The following is a 26,075-nucleotide window of genomic DNA, read 5'->3' as shown; positions in this document are numbered from 1 at the left end:
GGGACCGCTGAAACTTTTCGTAGAGTTTAGACCAATTCCAATATGGCGGAGGTCCAATATGGCGGAAAGTGATGGGATAGGAGTCGATGAACTCGGGATGGTCCAAGGATTCAGATGCTACCTCAATTGTGAAAATCAGACAAAAGATTCAAGGATCACGCGCATGAACGCATGTGCAGCATTAAACTGGTGGTGGCGCTAGTGTGTTCAATGTATATGCATGAAAATTGGTGTGAGTGATTGGGACAGTGTCCTGACTAATGTTCTCGAGTTTTGTTATGTTAACTCAAAGCGTCACCTAGATGTTTGTCCACTTCCTGTTTGGTGTCCTCGTCACCATATTTGATTGGCTGTCACGGGCAAACAAAAATGAAATTGAAAAATCTGACCAGTATCGTTTGTGCGGCTCGGGCAGAAGATCATCTCCAACAAGTTTCGTGAAAATCTGAGGAAATTTGTAACCGCTGAAACTTTTCGTAGAGTTTGGACTAAATCCAATATGGCGGAGGTCCAGTATGGCCAAAAGTGACATAATAGGGGTCAATCAACTCACGTCAGTCCAGGGATTCCAACGGTGCTTAATTTGTGAAAATCGAACACACCGTTCAATTGTTACATGCGTAAATGTGAGTCCAGATTCGACCTATTGGTGGCGCTAGAGTGTTCGGCATAGAGCTTTGTAAATTGGTGAGAGTGATCATGGGACATTCCTGAATCAGGGCGCTAAATTTCATAATAATAATGACTTGCAAATACCTTTCAACCCAGCTTTTCAACTTTCGGCCAAACTTTGACCTGTTGGTGGCGCTAGACGGCTGGGTTTAGAGGTCCGTAAATAAGTGTGAGTGGTCAGTGGAGTGTCCCGAAACTTTCGACGGAAAAATCTGAACTTTTTAGCCAGGCGTTCTATGGGCTGCCATAGACTCCAATGGCAGAAGTGTAATAATAATAATAATAATAATAGGAAAAACTACTAACTCAATGGGTGCCTTCGCAGCTTCGCTGCTAGGCCCCCAAATATAGCTGCAAGCAGCAATGCGGGGGCCTAGCAGAGCGCTATAGAGCAGAGCGCAGAGCTAGCACTCAGCAGCAAGAGGACAAATTACACCAACGTCTTTCTGCGTTCTCACAATCCCTCTATCAAGTTTGGACTTCATACACCAAAGTGTTGCTGAGATGTGAGCTCACTTTATTACAGCCCCCCTAGAGGCCAAATAAGACCACTTTCCTTCATGTCCTCACAATCAGCTAATATGTCCCTGTACCAAATTTGGACTTCATACACCGAAGTGTTGCTGAGATACGAGCTCATTTCCTGTATTACAGCGCCCCCTATAGAGGCCAAATGATTCCAATTTCCTAGTGTGTCATCATAATCAGGTAACAGGTCCTTATACCAAGTTTGGAGTTTGTACACCAAAGCGTTGCTGAGATACAAGCTCACTTCCTGTATTACAGCGCCCCCTATAGAGGCCACATGATGCCAATTTCCTAGTGCGTCCTCACAATCAGATACCAAGTCCCTGTACCAAGTTTGGACTTCATACATTAAAGCATAGCCGAGATGTTAGCCCACTTCCTGTTTGGTGGCTTCATCGCCATATTTGATTGGCTGTCACGGGCAAACAAAAATGAAATTAAAAAATCTGACAAGTATCGTTTGTGCGGCTCGGTCTGAAGATCATCTCCGACAAGTTCTGTGAAAATCGGATGAAATTTGTAACCGCTGAAACTTTTCGTAGAGTTTGGACTAAATCCAATATGGCGAGGTCCAATATGGCGGAAAGTGATAGGTTAGGGGTCGATGAACTCTGTATGGTCCAAGGATTCAGACACTACCTCAATTGTGAATATCAGACAAAAGAGTCAAGGATCACGCGCATGAACGCATGTCCAGCATTGAACTGGTGGTGGCGCTAGTGTGTTCAATGTATATGCACGAAAATTGGTGTGAGTGATTGGGACAGTGTCCTGACTAATGGTCTCGAGTTTAGTTATATAAACTCAAAGCGTCACCTAGATGTTTGTCCACTTCCTGTTTGGCGGCTTCGTCACAATATTTGATTGGCTGTCACGGGCAAATAAAAATGAAATTGAAAAATCTGACAAGTATCGTTTGTGCGGCCCGGGCAGAAGATCATCTCTAACAAGTTTCGTGAAAATCGGAGGAAATTTGTAACCGCTGAAACTTTTCGTAGAGTTTGGACTAAATCCAATATGGCGGAGGTCCAGTATGGCCGAAAGTGACGTAATAGGGGTCAATCAACTCAAGTCAGTCCAGGGATTCCAACGGTGCTTAATTTGTGAAAATCGAACACACCGTTCAATTGTTACATGCGTAAATGTGAGTCCAGATTCGACCTATTGGTGGCGTTAGAGTGTTCGGCATAGAGTTCTGTAAATTGGTGAGAGTGATCATGGGACGGTCCTGAATCAGGGCGCTAAATTTCATAATAATAATGACTTGTGAATACCTTTCAACCCAGCTTTTCAACTTTCGGCCAAACTTTGACCTGTTGGTGGCGCTAGATGGCTGGGTTTAGAGATCTGTAAATTAGCATTAGTGGTCAGTGGAGTGTCCCGAAACTTTCTGGCAAAAAATCTGAACTTTTTAGCCAGGCGTTCTATGGGCTGCCATAGACTCCAATGGCAGAAGTGTAATAATAATAATAATAATAATAGGAAAAACTACTAACTCAATGGGTGCCTTCGCAGCTTCGCTGCTAGGCCCCCAAATATAGCTGCAAGCAGCAATGTGGGGGCCAAGCAGTGTGCTATAGCAGGAATGGCATTGCCAGGGCATGAGCAAGCAATCACAGCAAGTTTGATTGCAATTGGATAAAGAACGGCTGAGAAATAAGCTCATTTACTTTGTTACAGCGCCCCTAGATGCCAAATTACACCAATGTCCTTGTGTGTTCTCACAATCAGTTACGATGTCCCTCTACCAAGTTTGGACTTCATACACCAAAGTGTTGCTGAGATGTGAGCTCACGTTCTTTATTACAGCACCCCTAGAGGTCAAATGAGACCACTTTCCTTGCATGTCCTCACAATCAGCTAATATGTCCATGTATCAAGTTTGGACTTCATGCATCAAAGCGTTGCTAAGATAGGAGCTCACTTCCTGTATTGCAGCGCCCCCTATAGAGGCCAAATGATTCCAATTTCCTAGTGTGTCATCATAATCAGGTAACAGGTCCCTATACCAAGTTTGGACTTTTTACACCGAAGCGTTGCTGAGATACAAGCTCACTTCCTGTATTACAGCGCCCCCTATAGAGGCCACATGATGCCAATTTCGTAGTGCGTCCTCACAATCAGATACCAAGTCCCTGTACCAAGTTTGGACTTCATACATTAAAGCATAGCCGAGATGTCAGCCCACTTCCTGTTAGGCGGCATCGTCGCCATGTGTGATTGGCTGTCACGGGCAAATAAACTTGAAATTAAAAAATCTGACAAGTATCGTTTGTGCGGCTCGGTCTGAAGATCATCTCCGCTAAGTTCTGTGAAAATCGGATGAAATTTGTAACCGCTGAAACTTCTCGTAGTGTTTGGACCAAATCCAATATGGCGGAGGTCCAATATGGCGGAAAGTGACGGGATAGGGGTCGATGAACTCGAGATTGTTCAAGGATTCAGACGCTATCTTAATTGTGAAAATCAGACAAAAGAGTCAAGGATCACGCGCATGAACGCATGTCCAGCTTTGAACTGGTGGTGGCGCTAGAGTGTTCAATGTATATGCATAAAAATTGCTGTGAGTGATTGGGACAGTGTCCTGACTAATGGTATCAAGTTTTGTTATGTTAACTCAAAGTACCACGGAGATGTTAGTCCACTTCCTGTTTGGCGGCTTCATCACCATATTTGATTGGCTGTCACGGGCAAACAAAAATGAAATTGAAAAATCTGACAAGTATCGTTTGTGCGGCTCGGGCAGAAGATCATCTCCGCCAAGTTCCATGAAAATCAGATGAAATTTGTGAACGCTGAAACTTTTCGTAGAGTTTGGACTAAATCCAATATGGCGGTGATCCAATATGGCGGAAAGTGACGTAATAGGAGTCATTGAACTCAGGTCGGTCCAGGGATTACAACAGTTCCTGATTTGTGAAAATCGGACCCACCGTTCAATGGTCACATGCGTGAATGCAATCCAGGTTCGACCCATTGGTGGCGCTAGAGTGTTGGGCATAGAGTTCTATAAATTGGTGAGAGTGGTCATGGGACGGTTCTGAATCAGTGTGCCGAATTTCATAACTTTAGACCCAGCGGTTCTATTTTCGGCCAAATTTTGACCCGTTGGTGGCGCTAGACGGCTGGGTTTAGAGATCCGTAAATGAGCGTGAGTGGTCAGTGGAGTGTCCCGAAACTTTCTGCCAAAAAATCTACACTTTTTAGCCAGGCGTTCTATGGGCTGCCATAGACTCCAATGGCAGATGTGTAATAATAATAATAATAGGAAAAGCTAGTAACTCAATGGGTGCCTTCGCAGCTTCGCTGCTTGGCCCCCAAATATAGCTGCAAGCAGCAATGCGGGGGCCTAGCAGAGCGCTATAGCAGGAATGGCGTTGCCATGGCATGAGCAAGCACTTACAGCAAGAGGCCAAATTACACCAATGTCTGTGCGTTCTCACAATCAGCTACCATGTCCCTCTACCAAGTTTGGACTTCATACACCAAAGTGTTGCTGAGATGTGAGCTCACTTTCTTTATTACAGCACCCCTAGAGGCCAAATGAGACAACTTTCCTTCATGTCCTCACAATCAGCTAATATGTCCCTATACCAAGTTTGGACTTCATACACCGAAGTGTTGCTGAGATACGAGCTCACTTCCTGTAATACAGCGCCCCCTATAGAGGCCAAATGATGCCAATTTTCTTGCTGTGTCCTCACGATCAGATACGAAGTCCCTGTACCAAGTTTGGACTTCATACACCGAACTGTTGCTGAGATACACTTCCTGTATTACAGCGCCCCCTATAGAGGCCAAATGATGTGAATTTCTTACCGTGTCCTCACAATCAGATACAAAGTCCCTGTACCAAGTTTGGACTTCATACATTAAAGCATAGCCGAGATGTTAGCCCACTTCCTGTTTGGTGGCTTCATCGCCATATTTGATTGTCTGTCACGGGCAAACAAAAATGAAATTAAAAAATCTGACAAGTATCGTTTGTGCGGCTCGGTCTGAAGATCATCTCTGCCAAGTTCTGTGAAAATCAAATGAAATTTGGGACCGCTGAAACTTTTCGTAGAGTTTAGACCAATTCCAATATGGCGGAGGTCCAATATGGCGGAAAGTGATGGGATAGGAGTCGATGAACTCGGGATGGTCCAAGGATTCAGACGCTACCTCAATTGTGAAAATCAGACAAAAGAGTCAAGGATCACGCGCATGAACGCATGACCAGCATTAAACTGGTGGTGGCGCTAGTGTGTCCAATGTATATGCATGAAAATTGGTGTGAGTGATTGGGACAGTGTCCTGACTAATGGTCTCGAGTTTTGTTATGTTAACTCAAAGCGTCACCTAGATGTTTGTCCACTTCCTGTTTGGCGGCTTCGTCACCATATTTGATTGGCTGTCACGGGAAAACAAACTTGAAATTGACAAATCTGCCAAGTATCTTTTGTGCGGCTCGGTCTGATGATCATCTCAGCCAAGTGTCATGAAAATCGGAAGAAATGTATAAACGCTGAACATTTTCGTAGAGTTTGGACTAAATCCAATATGGCGGAGGTCCAGTATGGCGGAAAGTGACGTAGTAGGGGTCATTCAACTCAAGTCAGTCCAGGGATTCCAACGGTGCTTGATTTGTGAAAATCGAACACACCGTTCAATTGTTACATGCGTGAATGTGAGTCCAGATTCGACCCATTGGTGGCGCTAGAGTGTTCGGCATAGAGTTCTGTAAATTGGTGAGAGTGATCATGGGACATTCCTGAATCAGGGCGCTAAATTTCATAATAATAATGACTTGCAAATACCTTTCAACCCAGCTTTTCAACTTTCGGCCAAACTTTGACCTGTTGGTGGCGCTAGACGGCTGGGTTTAGAGGTCCGTAAATAAGTGTGAGTGGTCAGTGGAGTGTCCCGAAACTTTCGACGGAAAAATCTGAACTTTTTAGCCAGGCGTTCTATGGGCTGCCATAGACTCCAATGGCAGAAGTGTAATAATAATAATAATAATAATAATAATAATAGGAAAAACTACTAACTCAATGGGTGCCTTCGCAGCTTCGCTGCTAGGCCCCCAAATATAGCTGCAAGCAGCAATGCGGGGGCCTAGCAGAGCGCTATAGAGCAGAGCGCAGAGCAAGCACTCAGCAGCAAGAGGACAAATTACACCAACGTCTTTGTGCGTTCTCACAATCAGCTACCATGTCCCTCTACCAAGTTTGGACTTCATACACCAAAGTGTTGCTGAGATGTGAGCTCACTTTCTTTATTACAGCCCCCCTAGAGGCCAAATAAGACCACTTACCTTCATGTCCTCACAATCAGCTAATATGTCCCTGTACCAAATTTGGACTTCATACACCGAAGTGTTGCTGAGATACGAGCTCATTTCCTGTATTACAGCGCCCCCTATAGAGGCTAAATGATGCCAATTTCCTAGTGTGTCATCATAATCAGGTAACAGGTCCTTATACCAAGTTTGGACTTTGTACACCAAAGCGTTGCTGAGATACAAGCTCACTTCCTGTATTACAGCGCCCCCTATAGAGGGCACATGATGCCAATTTCCTAGTGCGTCCTCACTATCAGATACCAAGTCCCTGTACCAAGTTTGGACTTCATACATTAAAGCATAGCCGAGATGTTAGCCCACTTCCTGTTTGGTGGCTTCATCGCCATATTTGATTGGCTGTCACGGGCAAACAAAAATGAAATTAAAAAATCTGACAAGTATCGTTTGTGCGGCTCGGTCTGAAGATCATCTCCGACAAGTTCTGTGAAAATCGGATGAAATTTGTAACCGCTGAAACTTTTCGTTGAGTTTGGACTAAATCCAATATGGCGGAGGTCCAATATGGCGGAAAGTGATAGGTTAGGGGTCGATGAACTCTGTATGGTCCAAGGATTCAGACACTACCTCAATTGTGAAAATCAGACAAAAGAGTCAAGGATCACGCGCATGAACGCATGTCCAGCATTGAACTGGTGGTGGCGCTAGTGTGTTCAATGTATATGCACGAAAATTGGTGTGAGTGATTGGGACAGTGTCCTGACTAATGGTCTCGAGTTTTGTTATATTAACTCAAAGCGTCACCTAGATGTTTGTCCACTCCCTGTTTGGCGGCTTCGTCACAATATTTGATTGGCTGTCACGGGCAAATAAAAATGAAATTGAAAAATCTGACCAGTATCGTTTGTGCGGCCCGGACAGAAGATCATCTCTAACAAGTTTCGTGAAAATCGGAGGAAATTTGTAACTGCTGAAACTTTTCGTAGAGTTTGGACTAAATCCAATATGGCGGAGGTCCAGTATGGCCGAAAGTGACGTAATAGGGGTCAATCAACTCAAGTCAGTCCAGGGATTCCAACGGTGCTTAATTTGTGAAAATCGAACACACCGTTCAATTGTTACATGCGTAAATGTGAGTCCAGATTCAACCTATTGGTGGCGCTAGAGTGTTCGGCATAGAGTTCTGTAAATTGGTGAGAGTGATCATGGGACGGTCCTGAATCAGGGCGCTAAATTTCATAATAATAATGACTTGTGAATACCTTTCAACCCAGCTTTTCAACTTTCGGCCAAACTTTGACCTGTTGGTGGCGCTAGATGGCTGGGTTTAGAGATCTGTAAATTAGCGTTAGTGGTCAGTGGAGTGTCCCGAAACTTTCTGGCAAAAAATCTGAACTTTTTAGCCAGGCGTTCTATGGGCTGCCATAGACTCCAATGGCAGAAGTGTAATAATAATAATAAATATAGCTGCAAGCAGCAATGTGGGGGCCAAGCAGTGCGCTATAGCAGGAATGGCGTTGCCATGGCATGAGCAAGCACTCACAGCAAGAAGCCAAATTACACCAATGTCCTTGTGCATTCTCACAATCAGCTACCATGTCCCTCTACCAAGTTTGGACTTTATACACCAAAGTGTTGCTGAGATGTGAGCTCACTTTCTTTATTACAGCACCCCTAGAGGCCAAATGAGACCACTTTCCTTGCATGTCCTCACAATCAGCTAATATGTCCATGTATCAAGTTTGGACTTCATACAATGAAGCGTTGCTGAGATATGAGCCCACTTCCTGTATTACAGCGCCCCCTATAGAGGCCAAATGATGCCAATTTCTTACTGTGTCCTCACAATCAGGTTCCAAGTCCCTGTACCAAGTTTGGACTTCATACATCAAAGCGCTGCTAAGATAGGAGCTCACTTCCTGTATTGCAGCGCCCCCTATAGAGGCCAAATGATTCCAATTTCCTAGTGCGTCATCATAATAAGGTAACAGGTCCTTATACCAAGTTTGGACTTTGTACACCAAAGCGTTGCTGAGATACAAGCTCACTTCCTGTGTTACAGCGCCCCCTATAGAGGCCACATGATGCCAATTTCCTAGTGCGTCCTCACAATCAGATACCAAGTCCCTGTACCAAGTTTGGAGTGTTAGCCCACTTCCTGTTTGGTGGCTTCATCGCCATATTTGATTGGCTGTCACGGGCAAACAAAAATGAAATTAAAAGATCTGATAAGTATCGTTTGTGCGGCTCGAGCAGAAGATCATCTCCGCCAAGTTCCGTGAAAATCGGATGAAATTTGTGAACGCTGAAACTTTTCGTAGAGTTTGGACTAAATCTAATATGGCGGAGGTCCAATATGGCAAAAAGTGACGTAATAGGGGTCATTGAACTTAGGTCGGTCCAGGGATTCCAACGGTGCCTGATATGTGAAAATCGGACGCACCGTTCAATGGTCACATCCGTGAATGCAATCCAGGTTCGACCCATTGGTGGCGCTAGAGTGTTGGGCATAGAGTTCTGTAAATTGGTGAACGTGATCATGGGACAGTGCTGAATCAGTGTGCCGAATTTCATAACTTTAGACCCAGCGGTTCAAGTTTCGGCCAGATTTTGACCTGTTGGTGGCGCTAGACGGCTGGGTTTAGAGGTCCGTAAATGAGCGCGAGTGGTCAGTGGAGTGTCCCGAAACTTTCTGCCAAATTTCAGCACTTTTTAGCCATGCGGTCTATGGGCTGCCATAGACTCCAATGGCAGAAGTATAATAGGAAAAGCTAGTAACTCAATGGGTGCCTTCGCAGCTTCGCTGCTTGGCCCCCAAATATAGCTGCAAGCAGCAATGCGGGGGCCTAGCAGAGCGCTATAGCAGAAATGGCGTTGCCACGGCATCAGCAAGCACTTACAGCAAGAGGCCAAATTACACCAATGTCTTTGTGCGGTCTCACAATCAGCTACCATGTCCCTCTACCAAGTTTGGACTTCATACACCAAAGTGTTGCTGAGATGTGAGCTCACTTTCATTATTACAGCACCCCTAGAGGCCAAATGAGAACACTTTCCTTCATGTCCTCACAATCAGCTAATATGTCCCTGTACCAAGTTTGGACTTCATACACCAAAGTGTTGCTGAGATACGAGCTCACTTCCTGTATTACAGCGCCCCCTATGGAGGCCAAATGATTCCAATTTCCTAGTGCATCATCATAATCAGGTAACAGGTCCTTATACTAAGTTTGGACTTTGTACACCAAAGCGTTGCTGAGATACAAGCTCACTTCCTGTATTACAGCGCCCCCTATAGAGGCCAAATGATGCCAATTTCTTACCGTGTCCTCACAATCAGATACAAAGTCCCTGTACCAAGTTTGGACTTCATACATTAAAGCATAGCCGAGATGTTAGCCCACTTCCTGTTTGGTGGCTTCATCGCCATATTTGATTGTCTGTCACGGGCAAACAAAAATGAAATAAAAAAATCTGACAAGTATCGTTTGTGCGGCTCGGTCTGAAGATCATCTCTGCCAAGTTCTGTGAAAATCAAATGAAATCTGGGACCGCTGAAACTTTTCGTAGAGTTTAGACCAATTCCAATATGGCGGAGGTCCAATATGGCGGAAAGTGATGGGATAGGAGTCGATGAACTCGGGATGGTCCAAGGATTCAGATGCTACCTCAATTGTGAAAATCAGACAAAAGAGTCAAGGATCACGCGCATGAACGCATGTGCAGCACTAAACTGGTGGTGGCGCTACTGTGTTCAATGTATATGCATGAAAATTGGTGTGAGTGATTGGGACAGTGTCCCGACTAATGGTCTCGAGTTTTGTTATGTTAACTCAAAGCATCACCTAGATGTTTGTCCACTTCCTGTTTGGCGTCCTCGTCACCATATTTGATTGGCTGTCACGGGCAAACAAAAATGAAATTGAAAAATCTGACCAGTATCGTTTGTGCGGCTCGGGCAGAAGATCATCTCCAACAAGTTTCGTGAAAATCTGAGGAAATTTGTAACCGCTGAAACTTTTCGTAGAGTTTGGACTAAATCCAATATGGCGGAGGTCCAGTATGGCCAAAAGTGACGTAATAGGGGTCAATCAACTCAAGTCAGTCCAGGGATTCCAACGGTGCTTAATTTGTGAAAATCGAACACACCGTTCAATTGTTACATGCGTAAATGTGAGTCCAGATTCGACCTATTGGTGGCGCTAGAGTGTTCGGCATAGAGCTTTGTAAATTCGTGAGAGTGATCATGGGACGGTCCTGAATCAGGGCGCTAAATTTCATAATAATAATGACTTGCAAATACCTTTCAACCCAGCTTTTCAACTTTCAGCCAAACTTTGACCTGTTGGTGGCGCTAGACGGCTGGGTTTAGAGGTCCGTAAATGAGTGTGAGTGGTCAGTGGAGTGTCCCGAAACTTTCGACGAAAAAATCTGAACTTTTTAGCCAGGCGTTCTATGGGCTGCCATAGACTCCAATGGCAGAAGTGTAATAATAATAATAAATATAGCTGCAAGCAGCAATGCGGGGGCCAAGCAGTGCGCTATAGCAGGAATGGCATTGCCATGCCATGAGCAAGCACTCACAGCAAGTTTGATTGCAATTGGATAAAGAATGACTAAGAAATAAGCTCATTTACTTTGTTACAGCGCCCCTAGAGGCCAAATTACACCAATGTCCTTGTGCGTTCTCACAATAAGCTACCATGTCCCTCTACCAAGTTTGGACTTCATACACCAAAGTGTTGCTGAGATGTGATCTCACTTTCTTTATTACAGCACCCCTAGAGGTCAAATGAGACCACTTTCCTTGCATGTCCTCACAATCAGCTAATATGTCCATGTATCAAGTTTGGACTTCATACAACGAAGCGTTGCTGAGATATGAGCCCACTTCTTGTATTACAGCGCCCCCTGTAGAGGCCAAATGATGCCAATTTCCTACTGTGTCCTCACAATGAGGTACCAAGTCCCTGTACCAAGTTTGGACTTCATACATCAAAGCGTTGCTAAGATAGGAGCTCACTTCCTCTATTGCAGCGCCCCCTATAGAGGCCAAATTATTCCAATTTCCTAGTGCGTCATCATAATCAGGTAACAGGTCCTTATACCAAGTTTGGACTTCATACATTAAAGCATAGCCGAGATGTTAGCCCACTTCCTGTTAGGCGGCATCGTCGCCATGTGTGATTGGCTGTCACGGGCAAATAAACTTGAAATTAAAAAATCTGACAAGTATCGTTTTTGAGGCTCGGTCTGAAAATCATCTCCGCCAAGTTCTGTGAAAATCGGATGAAATTTGTAACCGCTGAAACTTTTCGTAGTGTTTGGACCAAATGCAATATGGCGGAGGTCCAATATGGCGGAAAGTGACGGGATAGGGGTCGATGAACTCGGGATGGTCCAAGGATTCAGACGTTACCTCAATTTTGAAAATCAGACAAAAGAGTCAAGGATCACGCGCATGAACGCATGTCCAGCATTAAACTGGTGGTGGCGCTAGTGTGTTCAATGTATATGCATGAAAATTGGTGTGAGTGATTGGGACAGTGTCCTGACTAATGGTATCGAGTTTTGTTATGTTAACTCAAAGCGTCACCTAGATGTTTGTCCACTTCCTGTTTGGCGGCTTCGTCACCATATTTGATTGGCTGTCATGGGCAAATAAAAATGAAATTGAAAAATCTGACTAGTATCGTTTGTGCGGCTCGGGCAGAAGATCATCTCTATCAAGTTTCGTGAAAATCAGAAGAAATTTGTAACCGCTGAAACTTTTCGTAGAGTTTGGACTAAATCCAATATGGCGGAGGTCCAATATGGCGGAAAGTGACGTAATAGGAGTCATTGAATTCAGGTCGGTCCAGGGATTACAGCAGTGCCTGATTTGTGAAAATCGGACCCACCGTTCAATGGTCACATGCGTGAATGCAATCCAGGTTCGACCCATTGGTGGCGCTAGAGTGTTGGCCATAGAGTTCTGTAAATTGGTGAGAGTGATCATGGGATGGTTCTGAATCAGTGCGCCGAATTTCATAACTTTAGACCCAGCGGTTCTATTTTCGGCCAAATTTTGACCCGTTGGTGGCGCTAGACGGCTGGGTTTAGAGATCCGTAAATGAGCGTGAGTGGTCAGTGGAGTGTCCCGAAACTTTCTGCCAAAAAATCTGCACTTTTTAGCCAGGCGTTCTATGGGCTGCCATAGACTCCAATGGCAGAAGTATAATAGGAAAAGCTAGTAACTCAATGGGTGCCTTCGCAGCTTCGCTGCTTGGCCCCCAAATATAGCTGCAAGCAGCAATGCGGGGGCCTAGCAGAGCGCTATAGCAGAAATGGCGTTGCCACGGCATCAGCAAGCACTTACAGCAAGAGGCCAAATTACACCAATGTCTTTGTGCGGTCTCACAATCAGCTACCATGTCCCTCTACCAAGTTTGGACTTCATACACCAAAGTGTTGCTGAGATGTGAGCTCACTTTCATTATTACAGCACCCCTAGAGGCCAAATGAGAACACTTTCCTTCATGTCCTCACAATCAGCTAATATGTCCCTGTACCAAGTTTGGACTTCATACACCAAAGTGTTGCTGAGATACGAGCTCACTTCCTGTATTACAGCGCCCCCTATGGAGGCCAAATGATTCCAATTTCCTAGTGCATCATCATAATCAGGTAACAGGTCCTTATACTAAGTTTGGACTTTGTACACCAAAGCGTTGCTGAGATACAAGCTCACTTCCTGTATTACAGCGCCCCCTATAGAGGCCAAATGATGCCAATTTCTTACCGTGTCCTCACAATCAGATACAAAGTCCCTGTACCAAGTTTGGACTTCATACATTAAAGCATAGCCGAGATGTTAGCCCACTTCCTGTTTGGTGGCTTCATCGCCATATTTGATTGTCTGTCACGGGCAAACAAAAATGAAATAAAAAAATCTGACAAGTATCGTTTGTGCGGCTCGGTCTGAAGATCATCTCTGCCAAGTTCTGTGAAAATCAAATGAAATCTGGGACCGCTGAAACTTTTCGTAGAGTTTAGACCAATTCCAATATGGCGGAGGTCCAATATGGCGGAAAGTGATGGGATAGGAGTCGATGAACTCGGGATGGTCCAAGGATTCAGATGCTACCTCAATTGTGAAAATCAGACAAAAGAGTCAAGGATCACGCGCATGAACGCATGTGCAGCACTAAACTGGTGGTGGCGCTACTGTGTTCAATGTATATGCATGAAAATTGGTGTGAGTGATTGGGACAGTGTCCCGACTAATGGTCTCGAGTTTTGTTATGTTAACTCAAAGCATCACCTAGATGTTTGTCCACTTCCTGTTTGGCGTCCTCGTCACCATATTTGATTGGCTGTCACGGGCAAACAAAAATGAAATTGAAAAATCTGACCAGTATCGTTTGTGCGGCTCGGGCAGAAGATCATCTCCAACAAGTTTCGTGAAAATCTGAGGAAATTTGTAACCGCTGAAACTTTTCGTAGAGTTTGGACTAAATCCAATATGGCGGAGGTCCAGTATGGCCAAAAGTGACGTAATAGGGGTCAATCAACTCAAGTCAGTCCAGGGATTCCAACGGTGCTTAATTTGTGAAAATCGAACACACCGTTCAATTGTTACATGCGTAAATGTGAGTCCAGATTCGACCTATTGGTGGCGCTAGAGTGTTCGGCATAGAGCTTTGTAAATTCGTGAGAGTGATCATGGGACGGTCCTGAATCAGGGCGCTAAATTTCATAATAATAATGACTTGCAAATACCTTTCAACCCAGCTTTTCAACTTTCAGCCAAACTTTGACCTGTTGGTGGCGCTAGACGGCTGGGTTTAGAGGTCCGTAAATGAGTGTGAGTGGTCAGTGGAGTGTCCCGAAACTTTCGACGAAAAAATCTGAACTTTTTAGCCAGGCGTTCTATGGGCTGCCATAGACTCCAATGGCAGAAGTGTAATAATAATAATAATAATAATAGGAAAAACTACTAAAACAATGGGTGCCTTCGCAGCTTCGCTGCTAGGCCCCCAAATATAACCGCAAGCGGTGATTTACGGGGTCCGAGCAAAACGAACATGATGGCATAGCTTTTTAGTTTTACATATGCTTTGATTGTTTGTGCACAATTGTTCAAAAGAAACGTGATCGGATTTCGGTTATCGGATTTCAGTTACCGGATTTCAGCTATCGGATCAAATCTTGAAAATGGGTTGTTCAAAGGGAAACAAGGATCCTGAAATTGGATTAGATCACATAATCTATTCTTGGTTTTGAAAACCTTCAAACCTTCACTTTGTGTCGTTCAAAACTTTTGATTTGGATTGGAATAAATTTGATGCATAAAATTAGGATTACCCTGTGCTGTAACATTATAGTGTGCTAACCTCCACAACCCAACAGTATTCTAACAATACTTGATTCTACAGGACTATTTATTTGTTGTGGATAAGATGAAGGGTTTGATAATGGAAGGCAGTGTTTCCCACAGAATTGAATTGTATTTGTGGTGGTGGGTTCTGTGTCAGAGTCAATAAGATAAACAGCGTATAATTATACAGTTATACTTGCCTTGCACTACAAGTCCATATTGACAAGTAGCTGTAATGCTGTAATGTTATAGTGTGCTAACCTCCACAACCCAACAGCATTCTATTCTAGTATGCTAACCTCCACAACCCAACAGTATTTTAACACTAATGCTTCAGGTGGGATTTGAACACTCAACATAAGGATGACCAGTACAAGGCATTATCCCACTAAGCCACTGACAATCCTACATATTGGGTAGTCACATTCACATGGTGAAAATGTGTGTTAGTAAACACACAAGAAAAACTCCAAGTATATATTTGACAATAAAATGAAGGGCTTTCCTGAAAAAATACACCTGAAAACTTTTGGATATTCTGGGGCAATTAGACATTTATAGAGAAGAACAGTAATGGATGAAATATAAATATGATAGACTTAATGATGAAGGAAAAATAGTAAACAAAGAAGTTCCCCTATATGTCATAGAGTGTGTCGGCATTCTGATTCTTGGCAACTAATGAGTGTGAATGTTAATTGCCTGATGTCATTCAGGTGCTGTTCAATGGTGTCAATCTTCAATAACCAATAGCATGTGCATCTTGAGCTTCAAGCTCTAGCAGGATTCGAACTCTCAACCTAACAAACACCAGCAGTGTGTAATGAGTGTGAATGTTAATTGCCTGATGTCATTCAGGTGCTGTTCAATGGTGTGACTCAGAAGGCTCAATGGTATGGAGTGATGACACGGAGATGGCAGGTTTCGGTGCAACACAAGTTAACTTTATTTGAGTTTCAATTCATCTGTTCTTTTGTTCTTTACTTGTATGTGTGCTGCATCAAAGAGGAAACAAACAGAAAATGGAGTAATCAGTGAAATGGGGTAAATCAGTACAGATCCCAACTCACAAACAAACCAATTGACATTTGAACAATAAACTGAAATCATATGGCTATATAAGGTACAACTAAACAATACTTGACATCCCAAGTCAACCAACATCACCTAATCATCTCTCACATGGGACTCCAACACACCAAACCAACAAACAAAGACCTTAACTTTACACATGATGGCAGAGCTACTCCAACAACTGATAAACATCACAAAAGTCATAGTGAGGGTGATTAAAGTGATGACTTACGTTAACTCAAAGACGCACACAGAGCAGGACACACTGGAGTGCTGGGTTGAGATGAACAAAAGAGCGAACTGAGGGCGAGCAAACAATTTATCCTGGTCTGAGCCCCTGCTCCAGAGCTACAGGGTTTCCCAGCGGGTAAACTTTGGAAAGATTTGCAAAGATTTGGAAAAGATTTTTGAAAGACTACAGTCTCAGACCCTCTCACATCTAAAGACAAGTAGTAGAGTTTTAAGTCACAGACTATGATTTTGCAATGACTAGGGATCTTGCAGGGTCACTATTTACAAGACTGCAACATGATTCCTTTAAATTATTACCCATTGTGCAATAGATAAACAGGAACTGAAAATTATAGCCTACTAAACTCAAAGTCGTATTTTCATGTTTCTGCAGCATTGTTTCATGCGTGACATCCTTAACCGATATAGAGTTGTTCTGTCAAGTGGAAGAGCCGACTAAATATGTATAAGAAATGACAAATATTATAAGAATAACAAATAATTATAGGCTACAGCTTATAATTATACAGTAATACTTGCCTTGCACTACAAGTCCATATTGACAAGTAGCTGTAATGTTATAGTGTGTTATCCTCCACAACCCAACAGCATTCTATTTTAGTATGCTAATATCCACAACTCACTAATGCTTCAAGTGGGATTTGAACTCTCAACCTAAGGATCACCAGTACAAGGCATTATCCCACTGAGCCACTGTCAATCCTACATGTTGGCCAGTCACATTCACATGGTGAAAATGTGTATTGGTAAACACACAAGAAAAACTCCAAGCATGGAGGGGCGATTAGACATTTGTAGAGATGAACACTAATAGATTAAATATAAATATGATAGACTTAATGATGAAGGAAAAATAGTAAACAAAGAAGTTCCCCTATATGTCATAGAGTGTGTCGGCATTCTGATTCTTGGCAACTGATGAGTGTGAATGTTGATTGCCTGATGTCATTCAGGTGCTGTTCAATGGTGTGAATCTTCAATAACCAATAGTATTCGAGCTAGAGCCTAAAGCAATACCGGGGATTCGAACCCTCAACCTAACAAACACCAGCACTAGGCATTATCCCACTGAGCCACTGACAATCCTACATATTGGGTAGTCACATTCACATGGTGAAAATGTGTGTTAGTAAACACACAAGAAAAACTCCAAGTATATATTTGACAATAAAATGAAGGGCTTTCCTGAAAAAATACACCTGAAAACTTTTGGATATTCTGGGGCAATTAGACATTTATAGAGAAGAACAGTAATGGATGAAATATAAATATGATAGACTTAATGATGAAGGAAAAATAGTAAACAAAGAAGTTCCCCTATATGTCATAGAGTGTGTCGGCATTCTGATTCTTGGCAACTAATGAGTGTGAATGTTAATTGTCTGATGTCATTCAGGTGCTGTTCAATAGTGTGAATCTTCAATAACCAATAGCATGTGCATCTTGAGCCTAAAGCTCTAGCAGGATTCGAACTCTCAACCTAACAAACACCAGCACTAGGCATTATACCACTCAGCCACTGACAATCATACACATTGAGCAGTCACATTCAAATGGTGAAAATGTGTGTTGGCAAACACACAACATCAAGAAAATTCCTAGCATACATTTGACAATAGAATTAAGGGCTTTATAAAAAAAGAGTACATATCTGAAAATGTGCACTGTTAATGGTATCCACCTAATGATGGTTGTATGGTTGTTATCCAAGAAAAAAAAATTACTCATATAGGAATATAGGTGATATAGGAGAAATGGGCTGAGTGGTCGAACTTTATTGGCCTATATCTCTGAAATGGAACAACGTATCCAAATTCTTTTGATAACTTTTGTGAGGCTTTGTCTAAACATTGTCTGTGAGAATTTTGGTGAAGATTCGATTATTTTTGAAGAGTGTGAAACTTTTTATGATGTTTGGCTTTTCTCTGAAATTGTGGCAAAAGTAAACATTTTTAGAGCATAAGACCAGGGTGAAAAAGATGCATCTGAATGTAGAGATTAATATGATGAAAGAATTTTGAGTCTAGGTGAATCTGGTAAGGAGAAATAAGCGTTTTTGACAAGAGCGCCACCTTTGGGTGCAGTACCCCAAATTTGGGTTATGGGTAGTGGGGGGTACTGGTAACAATACTTGAAAATGTCAAGTTTCTAGGACTTACGGTTTATAGGAATATAGGTGATCTAGGAAAAAAGGCCTAAGTGGTCTAACTTTATTGGCCTATATCTCTGAAATGGAACAAAATATCAAAATTCTGAGCGATAACTTTTGTGAGGCTTGGTCTAAACATTGTCTGTGAGAATTTTGGTGAAGATTCGATTATTTTTGAAGAGTGTGAAACTTTTTATAATGTTTGGCTTTTCCATGAAATTGTGGAAAAAGTAAACATTTGTAGACCATAAGACCAGGGCCAAAAAGATGCATCTGAGTTTAGAGATTAATATTCTGAAAGAATTTTGAGTCTAGGTGAATCTGGTAAGGAGAAATAAGCATAATTAACTTTTTTTTTCAATAGCGCCACCTTTGGGTGCAGTACCCCAAATTTTGGGTTATGGGTAGAGGGGGGTACTGGTAACCATACCTGAAAATTTCAAGAGTTTTGGAGTTACGGTTTAGGCTGCAGTATGACTTTTACAGAATTTTGGCCAAAAAATGAACGGTACAGAAACAATAGGGTTCCTGCAGCTACGCTGCTCGGACCCCTAAATATAGCTGCAAGCAGCAATGCGGGGGCCAAGCAGTGCGCTATAGCAGGAATGGCGTTGCCATGGCATGAGCAACCACTCACAGCAAGTTTGATGGCAATTGGATAAAGAACGGCTGAGAAATAAGCTCATTTACTTTGTTACAGCGCCCCTAGAGGCCAAATTGCACCAATGTCCTTGTGCGTTCTTACAATCAGCTCCCATGTCCGTCTACCAAGTTTTGACTTCATACACCAAAGTGTTGCTGAGATGTGAGCTCATTTTCTTTATTGCAACACCCCTAGAGGCCAAATGAGACCACTTTCCTTGCATGTCCTCACAATCAGATAATATGCCCATGTATCACGTTTGGACTTCATACAACGAAGCGTTGCTGAGATTTGAGCCCACTTCATGTATTACAGCGCCCCCTATAGAGGCCAAATGATGCCAATTTCCTACTGTGTCCTCACAATCAGATACCAAGTCCCTGTACCAAGTTTGGACTTCATACATCAAAGCGTTGCTGAGATACAAGCTCACTTCCTGTATTGCAGCGCCCCCTGTAGAAGCCAAATGACGCCAGTTTCCTAGTGCATCCCCACAATCAGGTACCAAGTCTCTATACCAAATTTGGACTTCGTACATCAAAGCGTTGCTGAGATACAAGCTCACTTCCTGTATTGCAGCGCCCCCTATAGAGGCCAAATGAATTTCCTAGGGCGTCCTCACAATCAGATACCAAGTCCCTGTACCAAGTTTGGACTTCATACATTAAAGAGAAGCCGAGATGTTAGCCCACTTCCTGTTAGGCGGCATCGTCGCCATGTGTAATTGGCTGTCACGGGCAAACAAACTTGAAAATAAAAAATCTGACAAGTATAGTTTGTGCGGCTCGGTCTGAAGATCATCTCCGCCAAGTTCTGTGAAAATCGGATGAAATTTGTAACCGCTGAAACTTTTCGTAGAGTTTGGACTAAATCCAATATGGCGGAGGTCCAATATGGCGGAAAGTGACGGGATAGGGGTCGATGAACTCGAGATTGTTCAAGGATTCAGACGCTACCTCAATTGTGAAAATCAGACAAAAGAGTCAAGGATCACACGCATGAACGCATGTCCAGCTTTGAACTGGTGGTGGCGCTAGAGTGTTCAATGTATATGCATGAAAATTGCTGTGAGTGATTGGGACAGTGTCCTGACTAATGGTATCAAGTCTTGTTATGTTAACTCAAAGCGTCACCTAGATGTTTGTCCACTTCCTGTTTGGTGGCTTCATCACCATATTTGATTGGCTGTCACGGGCAAACAAAAATTAAATTGAAAAATCTGATAAGTATCGTTTGTGCGGCTCGGGGAGAAGATCATCTCCGCCAAGTTCCATGAAAATCGGATGAAATTTCTGACCGCTGAAACTTTTCGTAGAGTTTGGACTAAATCCAATATGGCGGAGGTCCAATATGGCAGAAAGTGACGTAATAGGGGTCATTGAACTTAGGTCAGTCCATGGATTCCAACGATGCCTGATATGTGAAAATCGGACGCACCATTCAATGGTCACATGCGTGAATGCAATCCAGGTTCGACCCATTGGTGGCGCTAGAGTGTGGGGCATAGAGTTCTGGAAATTGGTGAGAGTGATCATGGGACAGTGCTGAATCAGTGTGCCAAATTTCATAACTTTAGACCCAGCGGTTCAATTTTTGGCCAGATTTTGACCTGTTGGTGGCGCTAGATGGCTGGGTTTAGAGGTCCGTAAATGAGTGTGAATGGTCAGTGGAGTGTCCCGAAACTTTCTGCCAAAAAATCTGAACTTTTTAGCCAGGCGTTCTATGGGCTGCCATAGACTCCAATGGCAGATGTGTAATAATAATAATAGGAAAAGCTAGTAACTCAATGGGTGCCTTCGCAGCTTCGCTGCTTGGCCCCCAAATATAGCTGCAAGCAGCAATGCGGGGGCCTAGCAGTGCGCTATAGCAGGAATGGCGTTGCCATGGCATGAGCAAGCACTCACAGCAAGAGGCCAAATTACACCAATGTCCTTGTGCGTTCTCACAATCAGCTACCATGTCCCTCTACCAAGTTTGGACTTCATACACCAAAGTGTTGCTGAGATGTGAGCTCACTTTCTTTATTACAGCACCCCTAGAGGTCAAATGAGACCACTCTCCTTGCATGTCCTCACAATCAGCTTATATGTCCATGTATCAAGTTTGGACTTCATACAAGGAAGCGTTGCTGAGATATGAGCCCACTTCCTGTATTACAGCGCCCCCTATAGAAGCCAAATGATGCCAATTTCCTACTGTGTCCTCATAATCAGATACAAAGTCCCTGTACCAAGTTTGGATTACATACATTAAAGTTTCTCCGAGATGTTAGCCCACTTCCTGTTTTGTGGCTTCATTGCCATATTTGATTGGCTGTCATGGGCCAATAAAGTGGAATTTGAAAAATCTGACAAGTATCGTTTGTGCGGCTCGGTCTGAAGATCATCTCCGCCAAGTTCCGTGAAAATCAGATACAATTTGTGACCGCAGAAACTTTCCGTAGAGTTTGGACCAAATTCAATATGGCGGAGGTCGAATATGGCGGAAAGTGACGGGATAGGGGTCAATGAACTCTGGTCGGTCCAGTGATTCCAAGAGTGCTTTATTTGTGAAAATTGGACGCACCGTTCAATGGTCACATGCATGAATGCAATCTAGTTTCGACCCATTGGTGGCGCTAGAGTGTTGGGCATAGAGTTCTGTAAATTGGTGAGAGTGATCATGGGACAGTGCTGAATCAGTGTGCCGAATTTCATAACTTTAGACCCAGCGGTTCAATTTTCGGCCAGATTTTGACCTCTTGGTGGCGCTAGACGACTGGGCTTAGAGGTCCGTAAATGAGTATGAGTGGTCAGTGGAGTGTCCCGAAACTTTCTGCCAAATTTCAGCACTTTTTAGCCAGGCGTTCTATGGGCTGCCATAGACTCTAATGGCGGAAGTATAATAGGAAAAGCTAGTAACTCAATGGGTGCCTTCGCAGCTTCGCTGCTAGGCCCCCAATAATAATAGGAAAAACTACTAACTCAATGGGTGCCTTCGCAGCTTCGCTGCTAGGCCCCCAATAATAATAGGAAAAACTACTAACTCAATGGGTGCCTTCGCAGCTTCGCTGCTAGGCCCCCAATAATAATAATAATAGGAAAAACTACTAAAACAATGGGTGCCTTCGCAGCTTCGCTGCTAGGCCCCCAATAAGAACAAATAGAAACACAATGGGTGCCTTCGCAGCTTCGCTGCTTGGCCCCCAATAATAAGAAAACTTAAGAAGAACAATAAGTGTGCTGCTTTGCAAGCACACTTAATAAAATATACTTTTTTTTATCACAAACAACAAATCAAAATGTGCAACAGTATAGGCACTAAAAATAACTTATTGATTCACACACAACAGGCTTTCTTAGACCTGATGCTACTGGTGTCAATCATCATCAGTACTGTAAACAAACCACAATGTTCAGCGCCATATAATTTGTTTATTGTACAGTATACAGCCTACAATGCACTGTATTACAGTATCCAATATAAGTCGTCTTTCTTGTCCTCTTCGAGATCATCAAAGACCCTCTTCCTGATTGGGATGCCGTCCAGCGGATTCCTGTGCCCCAAGACTGGTGTGCTCAGCATGACAGACCATCCATGGAGGATGCTGTTGCTGAACATGAGTCACGGTTCAGTCGACAAGGGATCTGAATCCAACGTACTGTCCTGAAGTATCCGGACGCTCCCTCCATATACGTAGCACCACACACGAGGGGATCATGACACGGACATTGCCTGCAACGAGAACAGGGTGGAAAAGCAAATTTTTTTACTATAAAAAATCTTTTACATTAGAGTATCACTGGACGATTGTTGAAAAAAAAAATAAAGTTTGTCATTTTTTGGTGTTGATCAAACTGTGTTTTTGCAATATGCTGAACCAATAATGAATGTGTATTAGTTAAAAAATATTTTATTTATATACTGTAACTGCTAACACTTGTATCAAATTGTCCTCACCTTTCCATCCCTCTGATTCTCAAACGGCCATGGTCAGCTCTGTAAATATTCATTGCATTTTGCAAAGAATAAATATAGAGGCACAACGGATCGAGGCCATGATGGTCATTCAGGTCAGCTCCTCAGGAACCTGGGCCATTCTCATAACCTGTAAAAACAAACATAATTTCCCTGCTGAGATCACATATTAGGCTACTACATGGAAAGAAGGTAATAATCTCAATCAGATGTCAATAGGATAGTTACAAGATTACATTAGACCTACTGACTGTACCTACTGTATTTTAAACAGTGATATTTATAGGATTTTTGATTATTGTACTCTACTCCATGGTATGTAAATGGGGATAAATAAAAGTGTTTTTGAATTGACACAAACGAGAGTAGGCCTAGTAATATTTTCGTTGACCTCGTTTCACTTCAGCCATAGGCTACAAACTGCACAGAGCTCCTGCCCAGCTAACTGGACGTCCCGTTGTAAGATCATACATTACAGATTACATTCAGATGACTTAATCAGCAGGATAGTTACACGAGTACATTAGACCTACTGACATAAACGTAATATTTTCATTGACGCGAGCAGTAGGCTACTCGTTTCACTTCAGCCATATAGCCTACGAGCTGCACAGAGCTCCTGCTCAGCTAACTGGACGTCCTGTTGTAAGATCGCATATTACCACTACAAGTATGCAACTCCTAATCAGATTACCTATTCAGCAGGAGAATATATTTACTGACTAAAACGAGTAGCAGCTACTTTCCTTGCAAGCAGCACTCCTTTCACTACAGCATAGCCTGAACTGCCCACGACTGGCTACGAAGTTTTCAGCTAGCTTCTAACTGGACATCTCGACAAAAATTGCACAAGGGTACAAGTTGTAAAACATTTGTTTGTGTGCATATAAATAACTTCTGTTGCTTACAATGCTAAAAATGAACCTAATGTTTAGCTTAGTCTACGACACTAACGTGCACTAGTATTACAGCTAGCTAACTGGGCTACGTGTGGCAAAAAGTAAATGACAAAACTTACCACTCTGAAGTAGTCATTTCCAATCTATGGGCGACTGGTTGCTCCTCTATTTCAGATTCTTCCTCTGATTCAGGGTCAAATATGCTGTTCAACACCTATGTCTCCATAGTATTTCCACCTTGGCTGTTTCAGTGAGTGCTGTCGGTCGGCCATGTTTGCGTCTTTGCTCGGGAGCTTCGCTCGTTGTAAACCAACCAATCAGCACGCAGTTCATCTAAATATTCATGAGCATACCATACAAGGAAGAAAACCTCTCGTTTCATTCCAGGGCTTTCAACCAGGCTTGCTTTAGGGCACATAGAACAGCACATATGCCATTTTCAGCCCAACCAATGTTACACACCCTATTCAGAGACCTTAAGGACCAGCACCAAATACCCTATATAATCATTCTATGACCCCTTTAAAGTGGCGTGTCTTGCTGCTCACCTGACAGATGAAGGGGCGTGTCTTGCTGCTCACCTGACAGATTAAGGGGCGTGTCTTACTGCTCACCTGGCAGGTAAAGGGGCTTGTCTTGCTGATCACCTGACAGATGAAGGGGCGTGTCTTGCTGCTCACCTGACAGATTAAGGGGCGTGTCTTGCTGCCGTGTCTTGCTGCTCACCTGACAGATGAAGGGGCGTTGCTCCATGCAGCAGGCGTCCCACCACCTGTAGTCCCCTGTGGGCACCTGCACCACCTGGCCACAGTGGAAGAAGAAACGCCAGCGGGGATGGTCGTCATGCCAACGCTCGTACTCCACCGGGCGGTCCAGCCACTGCCAGGCCTCCTGGGGCCGCAGGAAGCAGTGGACCAGCCCCACCCAGGCCGTGGGCACGGGGAGCAGCTCGGCCGGCAGGGAGCTCAGCAGCTGGGTGACCCGGGTCTGGATGGCCTTGTCCAGGATGTGGACCAGCCTGGACCTCCTCTGCTCACAGTACTGCAGGGCCTCCAGCCAAGACATATTAACATTAACAAACAGCAGGTCACCTACAGGGAGGGTTAACACACACACACACACATGCACACACATGCACACACACACACACATGCACACACACACGCACACACGCACACACACATACACACACACGCACGCACACACAAACACACGCACACACACACACACGCAAGCACGCGCGCACACACACACACGCACGCACACACACACATGCACACACACACACACACGCACGCACGCGCGCACACACACACGCACACACACACACACACGCAAGGATGCGCGCACACACACACGCACACACGCACACACACACATGTAGCATGCATTATATTTGTACTTGCTGTAACTATATTGGTAGTATTATATGTAAAGTATGAGTCAGTGTGATTTTTGTGGTGTTTGTGCATCCAAGATTCACCTAGACGGCAGGATGTTCCATTGCAAGTGACTGGTGCTATGGAGGGACCCACAGACGTGTAGGGAGTGTGAGAGAGTGTGACAGGTGTGTGTGAGGTGCTGGTGGAAGAGACAGATTCTGGTGTGGATGTGGGGGTCGTTGTTGTTGTGACAGGTGTGTATGTGTGTGAAATGCTAGTGGTTGGGACAGATTCTGGTTTGGACGTGGACGTTGTTATCTCTGTGATGTTGCCTGGATTCCCATCTAAAAGGACGACAAAGCAATTTGATGATTAGAAATGTCAAGAGATAAGTCAGCAGCTGGCTACTTAACAGCTGTTAGCTACACTGCTAACAGCTAAACCCTGCACTCTCTGGCCTACTGAGAGGGGTTAGCGACACAGCTAACAGCTAAACCCTTGCGCAGGCCTAGCAACAGCAAACTCTGCAACTAGAAGAACTGGATGAAATGTGTTGAAAACAGTCTCCACTGATAAATATCACACTGGCTAACTTGGAAATGAGGTCCTATGTCCAAAATTCCGATTTACCCCTTTAACAAGTAACGAATACCAGAGAACTTATTTGGATGAGACCAACTTGAACTCTTGAGAGACTAGACATGACATGAAGAAACATGACATCACATAACATGAATGGAGTGACATCAGTGTCATTTCTAATATACAAATACCTATTTCTAACAGAGTGCACATCACATCATGTGTGTGTGTGTGTTTGTGTGCATGAGAGTAGAGCTTTCTAACAGAGTCACACACACACCTTAATAACCTTGTCTT

The 26,075-nt window shown here is 43.6% G+C and overlaps 1 protein-coding gene and 1 long non-coding RNA gene across 2 annotated transcripts in view; both read right to left on the bottom strand.

Moving 5' to 3' along the window:
- LOC143121428 (macrophage mannose receptor 1-like) overlaps positions 1-26,075 on the bottom strand; it is an 84,359-nt gene that overhangs the window by 30,375 nt on the left and 27,909 nt on the right. Inside the window, exons 8-9 of the mRNA XM_076281788.1 lie at positions 25,298-25,540; positions 24,541-24,905 (exon numbers count right to left, since the gene is read on the bottom strand). Of these exons, the coding sequence (XP_076137903.1) occupies positions 24,541-24,905; positions 25,298-25,540 (608 nt within the window). The remainder of the gene's footprint in view (positions 1-24,540; positions 24,906-25,297; positions 25,541-26,075) is intronic.
- Positions 22,592-24,070, bottom strand: LOC143121296 (uncharacterized). The gene is made up of 3 exons (XR_012986466.1): positions 23,934-24,070; positions 22,898-23,045; positions 22,592-22,672 (listed from the first exon to the last, which is right to left on the bottom strand). It is a non-coding gene; the product is annotated as an uncharacterized LOC143121296 (long non-coding RNA).

Source organism: Alosa pseudoharengus, unplaced genomic scaffold (assembly GCF_046254945.1).
Source record: "Alosa pseudoharengus isolate Yale_2024_CS ecotype anadromous, Long Island Sound unplaced genomic scaffold, YU_APseudo_1.1 YU_APseudo_1.1_scf_13, whole genome shotgun sequence".
Lineage (NCBI taxonomy): Eukaryota > Metazoa > Chordata > Actinopteri > Clupeiformes > Clupeidae > Alosa > Alosa pseudoharengus.
Note: the sequence above shows the minus strand (reverse complement) of the source record. Positions and strands in the feature narration are given on the sequence as shown.